Below are 12,670 nucleotides of genomic sequence, written 5' to 3' on the forward strand. Positions count from 1 at the left end.
TGAGAATAGTGTCATTTGTATAAAAATATAATTTTTGATTTGATTTTTCCTTCTTCTTTTTTTTACAGTTAAACTGTTTTATAAAGTGGCTATGAGGTTTCATAAAACAGTATATTTGCTCCAAATATAATTATATTACTTATAATAATACTTAATATAATACAGATTTATTTTATCATTCCAGGACACTTTCAAAGAACCCCTCCAGAAATGTTTTGACGCATACTGTAAAAATTTTACTCTGATATGGATTTCTGAAAAAAAAAAAAAAGTCCAATTACCTATGGATATAGTTGTGCTTTTTTTCTCTCATAATCTACGAATATGCAGATGTTTTACATTTCAGTGTGTGTTCACTGGAGGTTTCAAGTTTTCACATCACACTACAAAACCAAAAACTAGTCTTGATGTCACAAAATCCTGCTTGTGGGCACACTTCTTACTGTAAGGACTTTAGATTTTAACTGGTTATGAAACAGTCTCAATTGTATACTGGTGCTTCTATATGACCTCTATAAGTAAATGAGACCATCAGCAACAAGTTATCCTTAGTGCTCGTCATCAGTGCCACCGGGTCTGATTCCGGGAGACTGTCAGGCCCTCCTGTGGTAAAATGAGATTAAAAAATAAATCTAAGGTGAGCACAAAGGAACTTCACTCCTAGAGCAGATGAATGTGAAAACAACCTCTTGTGTCAAAATCTGCACATACATCTTTCTGCAAAGTGAAGCTCAAAAATAGAGCTCAGAGTGTTTACTTCGATGGGAAAGAAAGAGCAGGCCATCTTGGTAGACAGAGACCTGTAGTGCCACCTCGAGGGGACAAGTTGAACTTATGTGGTGAGCAGGAGTCAACTGATGACACAAGAAGAGAGAGAGAATGGTAGTGTGCACATGAGCAGTGGCTCCACTGAACTGATAAAAGCAGCTGTGGGTACTTAACATGTCGTCGGTGTCTGTTCGTTCTACCCATCTTGTCAACGCCTCCCTCGGCCACTTCTTGAATTTGACAGACACAACGCATTGTGGCAATCGGCTGCATCTCTGGCTCCATCATGCTGATCCTTGGCAACACATTCTCACTCCCAGCTCATCAAATACTGACGGCTTGGTCAGGCTTACATGCATGGTGTCTTTTCAAAATAAACTTCTAATGTATGTTTACTCATTTTTTAGGCTTACAATGGTTAGGTGTAGGCAACAAAAGTATGGTTGTTACGTAACTTACATGCGTGGCGTTAGTTAAGAGTGTCAGCTACATAAAGACATGCACGCCCTGAGTCTGACCGTCTGAGTTGCCGCATCAGACTGCTCAAATTGCCATATTAGGTGGTGAAAAATTGGATCTTCCTTGCGTGAGCTATTCATTACCCCGCCCCTTTCCAATGAAAGCACAGTGATGTAATGGGTACTTGCTGTGACAAGGTTAAACGCACAATTGAGAGCTTCACCTTAATAACAGCTTTGCTTCCTTCAGCAGTCTTAGTAAGTAGTACGATTTTCCTGCCATGTTGTTGAATACAGTTACGAACAACAAACAGTTACAAGACGGTCAAAATTGAAATATAACCATTGTAGATTGTAGCAATTGTAGTTCTGTCAATGACATACAATGTGGCCTGTGGCCTCATGTTGTTTGAACATCCTCAGTTTCAATCAGTAAACTGATTTCTTCTTTGCTTTAATCTCAATTGTGCAACACAACTGGGTTTGTTTCAGCATTTAAAAAGCGAAACTATAGTTTACAATCATATTACTTTAAATGATTCCTTTGTTGAACGATTTTTTTGTGTGTGTTTGATACAGTGTGTGACTCTGATTTACAGGATCTGGGCTCAGATGACCTGAACTACGTAGGTCTAAGTTTCCAGGTGAAACCAAAAAGAAGCCGCCGGCCTGCATGTGAGGGAGAGCTGGAGCCAAATGTTGTGTATGCTGCCACCAGATAGACTAAGGGGGCAACTGGAACTCATGCTTTGTCACATGAATCAAATGTGGGTATTTGGTGGAAGGAGCCAGTGGCAAGAAATACATTCTGAATAATTATTCTGTATTTGTACGTGTTTCTTTCTGTCTCTCAGTCAAAGGGTCAATACATGTTGCTTTGTGTGAGAGGAAAAAAAGAGTGTGATTAATGTGTGATAGAGGAGGAGTCAGAAAGGACACTGACTGGGTTTGTGGAGGGAGGGACGTAAACATCACTCGTTTGACAGGAAGAGACAGCACAGTGTGGTGTGATAGCCACTGAGGTGAGAATCATCTGAAGTCACAGCTCTGTGGAAACAATGAGGGGAAGTTAAAAACAAAATGAAATTAGCTGCAACATTTAGACTTTTGTGAGAAATAGTGGAGAAAGAAAGATAAGTCTGACTTAAAAAAAATCTCAATGCACTGTATTGTATACATGTCCAACGATATCAGCATACCCCACATCTTAATCTGCCAGCAAATATACTCTGTAACTGTAGAGCTGATGCTTTATGATGGTAATCTATTTCTTGTGCTCATGGTCAGATTGCATTGTTTTCCTTGTGTGCCTTTCTGTCTTGCTCTCTGCAAAAAGTGTCCGTCTTCAAATCTGACTTACTCATATGGAGAGTGAGATACCAATCATCACTTCACAGGAAGAGACAGCAGAGTGTGGTCTGAGCACAACTAACACAAATGTCAGGAGGCCTCTAAGGTCAAAGCTTAGTAGCAAAGTATAAAAAGAGAAAACTGCAAACTGACCTGCTTGTTTTGAACAGACTGGCAATTAGTCAAAAACTAAAAAAAGTCTCCATCACAGGAAAGCTTCAGCCATGACAAAAAAACTTCTAATGACTTTCTGTTTTCAAAGACCAACAATAAGAAAAGGTCTAAGAAAACTTAGACTTAAGTTTAAAGGATAACTGCTGTTCATGTTCATACTTTCAGTGTAAATCTAGGCTTCCATCAGTACTGATTGATATCCAGCGACCACAGAAATAGAGATGCAATGTCTGTTGAAGAAGGGAGGACTCCAACAGCAACTGCATACGTTTCTGCTACAGTAGATATGCAGTGTAATCAGCCTAGAGAGTTAAAGTCACTTTGTCTAAGATAAAGTGAAAAAAAAAAAAAAAGATTCAATATTAAAGTAATTGTATTTTTCTCTAATTGACAGGATATACTGACTTTTAAAGATTTTAGACTCTAATGCAAACTGACGAATGAAAAGTGTACATGAATATACAGTGGGGTAGCTTTCTGCCCTGGCTGTGTTTGCATGCACATGTGGGCAACAACAAGTCTTGTGGCTCCTCCCCCCCCTCCCCCCTCCCCCTGTCATTTTCCACTGCGGTGAACACTTTGTGTATCAGTGAAAGCCACAGGAAGACTGGCCTTCAGCTCTCAGCAATAAAACCACAAGCAAACAGAAGCTTTAATACTGACTTTAAAAATGTGAACAGACTTTTAGAATCAGGCAGCATCTCAATCTCTTCTCAAACTGTCCCCTTCTTTGCCGACGACACTGACCAATTTCCTCTCACTTATTTTGCTCTTTCACCCATCCACATCAGCATCCTGCATGCAGAACAAGTGCCTTGAGCAGCCTCATACTTGCAGGGCCAGATGACAGTGTCTTCCTCATTTAGCTGAGATGCATACGAATGTACTTCACAGCTCAAAGAGTTTTATTGGGGGGGCATTTTGTGGATGGTCTCCATTTTAATAAAACAATACAAAATGTTGAGAGCCATTTGTGACCAGTTTGTAGTGATGTGTATTTGTTTTCACTTGAGTCCCTGCTGATCCAGCAGCCCTCAAAATGACTGTGTACCATTCATCCATTCACATGTGGTCTTCTCCCCTTCCATTAAGTGATTCCCAAACAGCTCCGTGAGTCTTTCTCAACAGAAACAGTCTGGAAGAAGGTGATACAGCAAGAGCTTCATCAAAGTAGAGTAAAAACAGAAACTCACAGAAACAAAGCAGGACTGTCTTCAATTTATCAGCATGGAAGATGTTTGGTTTTTTTGAGCGTGCATTACAACAAACAGCATCATAACACATAAATACCTCGATACAAATGTATTTAATTGTTATGCATCAAAATAATGGTATCAAGCCTATTGTCACGATACCCGTGTTTTTTTTAAGATGTCCAGGAATGAGAGTGTTTTCATGATGACCAATAACATGAGCTGAGGTCATGGACACTGCATGGAAGGACCATGTGTCCACTTGGAAGTTAAGATTCCGATGAAAGTATTCTGGCTTTTGGCTTTAAAGCATCAAACTGATTTAATATTTGCACATAATTATTTATGAAATACATGTATCTCCACATCCTCATTCTGTTCATCTCATTGTAGTTCAATGAACTCTCTGAACCACAAGACAGAGTGGCGACTACAGAATATAGCAATCACTTTTGAATAATTTGCAGTAAATGGCCATTGACAATGATATGAATCGATTTGTAGAAACATGACTGACGCACAGACATCTCCATCATGACCTGTTTTTTTCCAGAATATTAACTTCGGGGAGAAGAAACATCTGTTCCCATCGCATTATTTTTGCTTTCCTGAATAACGCTTCGGATACATCCCTAGTCTTGTTGCTTCTGTTCGTTTGGCAAACTCTTTTTATCACCTTGCCTTTTAGACATAGTGAAGGAATGAGTCAGGTACACATCTCATGTCTGACAGGAAGAAGAGGTGTCTGAACAAGACTGAGGAGAGAATAAAGCTTCTAAAGAAATCTGTAAGTATAAAGAGAACAAATAAACAACTAGAGTATAACACCTAGCATTGGTCATGAAGGGGAAACAAATACAATCTATATCTAGATGTTTTGGAAAGACAAAGTGTAGATGCTAACCAGCACACAACAGTAGCAACAGTAAAGCCTCAACCACAGGAAGACTGGTTTTCAGCCATAACCACACACATCAAAGACCAGTTTTTAAACATGAAGAATGATGCTACTTAATAAGTTTCCAATACATATTTCAACCCATTGTGTCACTTTTTCACTAATCCACTCATCACTTCACTCAAATGGACTGATTGACCTTCATGAGACATGTCAACAGCTGCTACAAACTCACACAATCACATATGAGAGCATTCACTCATCTTCAACAGCGCCTGAAACAGGTTGACACTGAATGAACCCTTGAACAACATGTGTATGTGGGAGCTGGGCCTTGGAGGATTATTGGAGGATATGTGTAATGCAATGGCATAAGGTAGTTATGACGGGCCCCAGTGCACACTAGTTACTAGTTAAGAAGCACACACACACACACACACACACACACACACACACACACACACACACACAGCTTTTGCGACTAAACTAGTTACCGTATATCGGTGGACAACATCAACATACGTAGCCAGTAATCATTGCATGTCAGTATATGACAAAAATACCAAAGAAAACAAGAAGTTATTCATTTAATTGAACATTTTATAGTTAATTTCTAGCTTATTTAGAATAAGCAAATCATTTTGTTATAGTTTGCTACTGACTAACCCAAAAATGAATATTTCATCCTCATTTAAAACAGAACAATATTACAGGGTGGCATTCTGAATCAATGGCAAAGGCTGATTGCACTATTAATTGCCCCAAAACAACTACACAATGTTTCCTTGTCTTTATGACCCAGGTGTAATTAATGGACTATAACATGTAATCACCAGTCCATAGAACAACACTGAATACCAAAATTTGGATGCAGACTATTATATACTATAAGACCATAATGCATCTAGTTCATCCATCCACGGCCAAGTAAGCAGGGTACTTTCAACAATGGCATGGTCGCTGTAGCATCGCAAGCACCATCTGCAAATCCAAACACAGCATTCACAGAGCGCAGCGTCCATTACTAAAGCATGACATGTGGCCTCTACAGGATCCTCGCCAAATCCCAGCCACAATGTGTAGGCAGCTACTTTCAGGGTCTCAGGTGGACCGTGCTTCCAATCCATCATCTGGCTGGACTACAGCACATACGTATTCCCTTCAGTGGGAAATAACATCACCCATCTAAATACTGCCAGGCATTAACATGTTAACTTAGTTTCCTCAAAGAGTGTCAAGATACTCTGAATCACACGTTTGACACTTCTCAGCTTTTTGATGAGGTTATGTGAATCCTTGATATATCTTTGTACATCTCTATATTTTATGTTCTTTGGTGTGAAGATATTTAGGATGTGATGGAATTTTGTGAAAGATAACTTGTCTCGTACTCATGAGGCTGAGCGTTTGCATCAACTCTATTTTCCTGAAAGCATTAATGTGGTCAGTTTGAACAGCAGGATGGAAAACTAAAAGACACGCCCCGCCTCTATACGCTGAAAGCAGCCTTACTGGAGCACAGTTCAGTTGTGGACATTGCAGAGCTTCAGTCACACGCACCATGAAGAACTTCACCTTGATAACAGCTTTAAGTCTCTGCAGCTTCAGTGAGTACAACTGCATTGATAACGTTGGTAACTTTAACCCACCGCAATTGAGACTATTCACATATTCAAAAGTGTATTTAAAGGAAATGTTCATGTTCTTTGTGTTTAATTGAGAGTAAATCTCTTGTTGTCTGTTTCAGGCTGGATGTTCGTCTCAGTGTCACAGTGTCAGACTGTGGAGGTCCAGGCTGGTGGAGAAGTCACACTGCAGTCTGACAACATTTCCACATATGAATCTATGACATTCTGGTTCAGACTGGAGAACAGAACCAAGACCAGCTGCATCTCTGTTATGTTCAACTCTGTTAAGAAAGCTTCATACTGTGAGGGATTTGAAAATGGAAAATTTGAAATGACAACCAACATCACCACTGTCTTTCTCAAAATCAAAGAAGTGGATTTATCTGACTCTGGACTGTATTTCTGTGGATTTTATGCTGCTGCGCGTCCAACTTTCAATGTGATGCATTTAAATGTTGAAGGTAAGGTCATTCAAAGTCTTTTGTGTCTTTTGATAGCCGTTGTTTGGTATTTGGTCTTTTTCTGCTTATATTGCTAAATATTTATTAATAATGTAATATGTTAATAATTGTAAGAATTCATATCATTTATATGTATTATCATGTAATTTTATTGTAAATCTGCCACGTTAGACTGATCTCTTCATTTCATTAAAGAGTTTTATCATTGTGCAGATTATCAACTCTTTAAAGTTAAAACAGTTAAACTAAATTCAGTTTGACCCATTTTGATTGTAACCAGGTCTCAAGTCTTTAAAGGGAAATAGAGACTAACTGAATGATCTTTCTAGTTGAAGCGACAAAGTCTTTTTCTGCTTATATTGCAAAATATATTAATAATAAGTGAATATGCTCATAATTATCAGAATTTTCATGTATGCAAAACAATTACAATTTTGATGTAAATCTGCCACATTAGAGCCTGATCTCTTCATTCCATTAGAAGGCAGTGGTGAGCCACATGATGACGGGGACAGCAAGTGTGAAAGTAAGATTCCCTGAAAAAGTTTTATCATTGTGCAAACTATAAAATGTTTAAAGTTAAAATAAATTCAGTTAGGCCCATTTTGATTGTAACCAGGTCTCAAGTCTTTAAGGGGAAATAGAGACTAACTGAATGATCTTTCTTGTTGAAGCGACAAAGCTGACGAGTTTGATCCTGGGTGGTCTGACTGTTCTCCTTGTAATGGTCATCGTTGGTCTGGTTGTTAGAAACAGGAAGCTTCAGACAGGTACTCTTTGTCAGGTTTTGTTGCAACTGAAAATTCTCTTTAAGTCGTGTCAATACGCTGGAAAAATGTCTAAACTCCTATTTCAACAAAGACAATGAAATGAGCCGATGTTTTGTTTCTGTCTCTTAGCTAATGAAGAAGAACAGAATCCAGAGCAAAGAGAGGTGAATACAATACTTTATTTTATTTTTTTTCAAATGAACCGAATCAAAAAACAGCTGGGAGTTTATTGTATCGGCTAATATTAGCTTATCCCTAAAAAAAATGGTGTATTTGTATATAGTTGTATGGGCCCATAAGTAACAAGAAGTGGCATTGCAGAAATGCTCAAATTAGGTTTGAAGTATAGTTTGTGATATTACCAACAAATGTAGCTTTCAGCTGTGAAATGTCCTCATACAAAATATTATCGTTGTCACAATCCTTTAAAGAACTAATTTAAGGACGTCTAAGCAACATAAAATAATATTGTTCAAATATCAAAATGGGTATCGGCCTCAAAAATCCAGTATCTGTGAGCTATAATCGTGGAATTTAATATCATGTCGAGTCACCACATTAAGACAGTAATTACTCTTCTCACAGAATCTGGGCCCTGATGACCTGAACTACGCAGCAGTGACTTTTCAACCAAAAACAAAAAGAAGAGTGCCAGAGCCAAATGTGATTTATGCTGCCACCAGATAAGACTCTGGAAGCAACTGGAACTGATGTTACATTAATATGCTTTGGAGCTTTTGTATTGCTTGTTGGTGAGAGGAATTAACACTCTTGCCAAAATGTTTGATTTTGCAATAAAGAGCTGTTACTTCATTTGCAGAAGCATCTCTTTCTATACGTTTAGTGTTTTATGGTGCAGCAGCGTGTCCCGAGTCTCTTACAGCGGGAGTTAGATGGAGGAGGGAGTGAGGTACACTTTACTCGTTTACAGGAAGACTTGGGTCATGCCAAATTCCGGCTTCGCTGCAACCTTTGAGCTGCAGTCGAAAGCTCCGGGCAGGAAAAGAGTTTCGCCTCACTGTTCCGCCGATCCCCGCTGGGAGCCATCACTGACACCGCGCTGCTGGAGACCCAGGCTGTATTGCTGGGCCCACTGGAGGGAAGGGAGGCCCGGGAGAACCAGAACTGCGTGTAGCAGATTGTCAGACCCTACTGCAGTCAATTTAGAAGTTTTGTCCACAGGGATCGCCAAAATCAACACAAAATGAAAGTTCCTTGCAGTATCTTTAATTAAATTAATCTAGAGTTTCGCCAACATCCTCTTACGCATCTCAACTGAACTCCTGTTTTCTAAAATAATTTAAACGCTCGTTTGCGCTTCAGCTCATAAACTTTGTCTTCACCTGCCGCCATTTTCTCACGAGTCCCCTATCGCTACTGCGCATGTGCAACTCTCACAGAGATGAGAAGGAAGTGACAAGGCTCACTTCTCCATTATCTGCTCCAGATAAAACAATGAGCTTTATTCTTTTTTTTGCAAAATTTACTATCACAACATGGCATTTTACTTGCCCCCCCGGGCACTGAACTGAACAGCAGGATGACTACTATAAGCGACGTTGGCGTCTTATATCTCAAGATGTGGTCAACGTCTGCTGAGTTTGGCCCTGAACAGCTATGCAGTCCTATAGGCAGGCAGCAAGTTGAAAGAGTCAGACTTGTGAGTCTTGGTCTGAAGCTTGGCATTGTACAGGAAATTCAGGGTCCAACACCATCAAAGGCTAAGTGGCTGTTTTTACAAATGGTGGGCTCACACTACCAAGATGTGACACCTTTATACATTGCGAGCAGCATCTGCCTGTGGTTGAAGAACATTAAACCTGCTGGGGAGGCAGAACCGCAACAGCAAGACTCATCAGAATATTTACTCAAATGTTGTTTGGAGGCAAGTTTCCCTCTGGATTTGATGTGCAACTACACACAGAGAATTGTATTCTTTCACCACAACGATGTTGACCATTACCTCAGTATTTGTAGCTTGCGTGCTGTTTTGTTGATGCTGTGCAGACAATATTTATTGCATTAAAATTACCGAAAAACCTCAAAGCTATTGTACAGTTGAGGTCCAGTCTAAGGTCAAGATCAATAACAGTATTGTGCGTCTTCAATGTTGGGTGAGGGGATTGGATTTGACACTTGTACTTCAGTTGTAAAAGTATTGCCAAATAACATGGTCTGAAGGATAACATAATAATAATATTAATAACCAACGTTGTTTGATTTCCTGAAAGCATTAATGTGGTCAGTTTGAGCAGCAGGATGGAAAACTAAAAGACACGCCCCGCCTCTTTACGCTGAAAGCAGCCTTACTGGAGCACAGTTCAGTTGTGGACATTGCAGAGCTTCAGTCACACGCACCATGAAGAACTTCACCTTGATAACAGCTTTAAGTCTCTGCAGCTTCAGTGAGTACAACTGCATTTATAACGTTGGTAACTTTAACCCACCGCAATTGAGACTATTCACATATTCAAAAGTGTATTTACAGGAAATGTTCATGTTCTTTGTGTTTAATTGAGAGTAAATCTCTTGTTGTCTGTTTCAGGCTGGATGTTCATCTCAGTGTCACAGTGTCAGACTGTGGAGGTCCAGGCTGGTGGAGAAGTCACACTGCAGTCTGACAACATTTCCACATATGATGCTGTAACATTCTGGTTCAGACTGGTGAACAGAACCAAGACCAGCTGCATCTCTGTTATGTTGAAGTCTTTTAACAATGCTTCATACTGTGAGGGATTTAAAAATGGAAAATTTGAAATGACAACCAACATCACCACTCTCTTTCTCAAAATCAAAGAAGTGGATTTATCTGACTCTGGACTGTATTTCTGTGGATTTTATGCTGCTGGGATTCCAACTTTCAATGTGATACATTTAAATGTTGAAGGTAAGGTCATTCAAAGTCTTTTGCATCTTTTGATAGACGTTGTTTGGTTAAGTCTTTTTCTGCCTAAATTGGTCAATATTTATTATGTAATATGTTAATAATTGTAAGAATTCATATCATTTATATGTAATATGTAATTTTATTGTAAATCTGCCACGTTAGACTGATCTCTTCATTCCATTAAAAGGCAGTGGTGAGCCACATGATGACGGGGACAGCAAGTGTGAAAGTAAGATTCCCTTAAAGAGTTTTATCATTGTGCAGATTATCAACTCTTTAAAGTTAAAACAGTTAAACTAAATTCTGTTAGGACCATTTTGATTGTAACCAGGTCTCAAGTCTTTAAAGGGAAATAGAGACTAACTGAATGATCTTTCTAGTTGAAGCGACAAAGTCTTTTTCTGCTTATATTGCAAAATATATTAATAATAAGTGAATATGCTGATAATTATCAGAATTGTCATGTATGCAACACAATCACAATTTTTATGTAAATCTGCCACATTAGAGCCTGATCTCTTCATTCCATTAGAAGGCAGTGGTGAGCCACATGATGACGGGGACAGCAAGTGTGAAAGTAAGATTCCTTTAAAAAGTTTTATCAATGTGCAGATTATAAAATGTTTAAAGTTAAAATAAATTCTGTTTGGCCCATTTTGATTGTAACCAGGTCTCAAGTCTTTAAGGGGAAATAGAGACTAACTGAATGATCTTTCTTGTTGAAGCGACAAATCTGAGTGTGATCCTGGCCGGTCTGACTGTTCTCCTTGTTACTGTCATCATCGGTCTGGCTGTTAAAGTCAGGAAGCTTCAGACAGGTACTTCATGAGAGCTACTGGATCTCTTACTTTTGTTTGATTGCTTGTATATGTTCTGCATTAGTGTGTCAGTATGATGAAGAACTACAGCATTGCTTTAAAGTCTGAGGAAAGGATTGTAAATTAAGATCAAACCGTATCGTCTCTTTCATTCAGCTGCCAATGAAGAACAGAATCCACAGCAGCTTGAGGTGAATCAACTTTTATCGTTTACTGTGATGTGCTTCAACACTTTAGAGGGGCTGCTTTGTTTTTGTCACAAACGCTATTTGACATGTGTTAGTGTGTTCACTCTTTACAGAACCTGGACTCTGGAGAGCAGAAAGATGCAGCGCTGAGTTTGTCCTCAACAACAAGGAACAGGAGGCCTGCATCAGAGAGGGAAGTGGAGACTCGTGTTCTTTATGCTGCCAGCAGATAGACTAGAGTGGAACTGATGCTCGTATTAAACTGATGCTGTGTTCTTTCGCGGTGGATGGGAGGAGTTTTGTTCTTGTTGAAAATAAATAAAATTAAACATGTGCTTTTAATATCTCGCCTCTCTGTCGTGATAATCGTGTCTGACTGTCCAGATAGACGATAGCTAGATGTAGTGAGGTACACATCAGTGGATTGACAGGAACAGTGTGTTCTGAGAGCCACTGAGGGGAAGATGATGAAGTCTGTTTTCTACAAGTTCTGTAAGAATAAAATCTGGAATGAGGCCGTGAACACTGGCTGACTTTCTTCTGTCTAACAGATGAAGAGATTCTGCAAAACCTCAATGTGGAAACTTAATATTTCAATTGTGATGTCAGTCTGTTGCATTCTGATATAAAAATATACATTGTATTTTTAAGATTGGTTGATAGATGTATTTCTCTTTTTCTGAATGTATGTACTCACCGTGAGTAATGTAAGTAAAAGGCACTTCTGCATTTTCAAGTGGAGGTTGCTGCCTAGTTAAAGACTTTCAAAATTGTTTCAAACAAAAATGCTGAGACGAAGAAACAATTAAAAGCTCATTCAAAAAATAACTGCTTCTCTCTTAAACTGTTCTTAAACTAACAGGAAGAACAGAGCGTTCATTAATTACTTTTTTTTTTTTTTTTGAACTGCGCCTCGACTGCAGAGTGAACGAGAGCAGGCGGCGTTGACAAAAAACATGCAGGTGTCACATGGTGTGTCATATGTTCTATAATAGGACATGTCTGTTGGACACAGAGAGACAAACTGGATTGTTTATTCAAAAGACTTGTTAACATGAGATGTCAATTCTAATTCTG

General features: G+C 39.0%; 2 protein-coding genes across 6 annotated transcripts; both read left to right on the plus strand.

Moving 5' to 3' along the window:
• The first annotated feature begins 6,381 nt into the window (after positions 1-6,381).
• On the plus strand, positions 6,382-8,513 carry LOC137874947 (uncharacterized). Of its 3 annotated transcripts, none has more exons than XM_068713927.1 (6): positions 6,382-6,448; positions 6,589-6,930; positions 7,388-7,456; positions 7,605-7,700; positions 7,830-7,864; positions 8,286-8,513. In XM_068713927.1, the coding sequence occupies exons 1-6, from the start codon at positions 6,403-6,405 to the stop codon at positions 8,385-8,387; spliced, it is 690 nt and encodes a 229-aa protein (XP_068570028.1). In that variant the 5' UTR covers positions 6,382-6,402; the 3' UTR covers positions 8,388-8,513. The 3 variants fall into 3 exon arrangements, with proteins under 3 accessions (XP_068570028.1, XP_068570029.1, XP_068570030.1); XM_068713928.1 differs by having other exon boundaries at positions 7,412-7,456; XM_068713929.1 differs by having other exon boundaries at positions 7,415-7,456.
• Positions 8,514-10,035: 1,522 nt separating this feature from the next.
• On the plus strand, positions 10,036-11,917 carry LOC137874948 (uncharacterized). 3 transcript variants are annotated; one of them, XM_068713930.1, is made up of 7 exons: positions 10,036-10,105; positions 10,246-10,587; positions 10,775-10,816; positions 11,096-11,164; positions 11,313-11,405; positions 11,562-11,596; positions 11,707-11,917. In XM_068713930.1, the coding sequence occupies exons 1-7, from the start codon at positions 10,060-10,062 to the stop codon at positions 11,824-11,826; spliced, it is 747 nt and encodes a 248-aa protein (XP_068570031.1). In that variant the 5' UTR covers positions 10,036-10,059; the 3' UTR covers positions 11,827-11,917. The 3 variants fall into 3 exon arrangements, with proteins under 3 accessions (XP_068570031.1, XP_068570032.1, XP_068570033.1); XM_068713931.1 differs by having other exon boundaries at positions 11,120-11,164; XM_068713932.1 differs by lacking the exon at positions 11,096-11,164.
• Positions 11,918-12,670: the final 753 nt, after the last annotated feature.

This window comes from Cebidichthys violaceus, unplaced genomic scaffold (assembly GCF_023349555.1).
Source record: "Cebidichthys violaceus isolate CVI_PGR_0920_01 unplaced genomic scaffold, fCebVio1.0.p SCAF_19, whole genome shotgun sequence".
In the NCBI taxonomy this organism is placed as follows: Eukaryota; Metazoa; Chordata; class Actinopteri; order Perciformes; family Stichaeidae; genus Cebidichthys; species Cebidichthys violaceus.

Excerpts from the sequence above, each read along its gene's own strand:
- LOC137874947 (XM_068713927.1), top strand. The coding sequence starts at position 6,403 with ATGAAGAACTTCACCTTGATAACAGCTTTAAGTCTCTGCAGCTTCA. Across the intron at positions 6,449-6,588 it reads TTTAAGTCTCTGCAGCTTCA|GCTGGATGTTCGTCTCAGTG; the intron begins GTGAGTACAACT and ends TGTCTGTTTCAG. Across the intron at positions 7,457-7,604 it reads CGGGGACAGCAAGTGTGAAA|CGACAAAGCTGACGAGTTTG; the intron begins GTAAGATTCCCT and ends TTCTTGTTGAAG.
- LOC137874948 (XM_068713930.1), top strand. The coding sequence starts at position 10,060 with ATGAAGAACTTCACCTTGATAACAGCTTTAAGTCTCTGCAGCTTCA. Across the intron at positions 10,588-10,774 it reads GATACATTTAAATGTTGAAG|GCAGTGGTGAGCCACATGAT; the intron begins GTAAGGTCATTC and ends TTCCATTAAAAG. Across the intron at positions 11,406-11,561 it reads AGTCAGGAAGCTTCAGACAG|CTGCCAATGAAGAACAGAAT; the intron begins GTACTTCATGAG and ends TCTTTCATTCAG.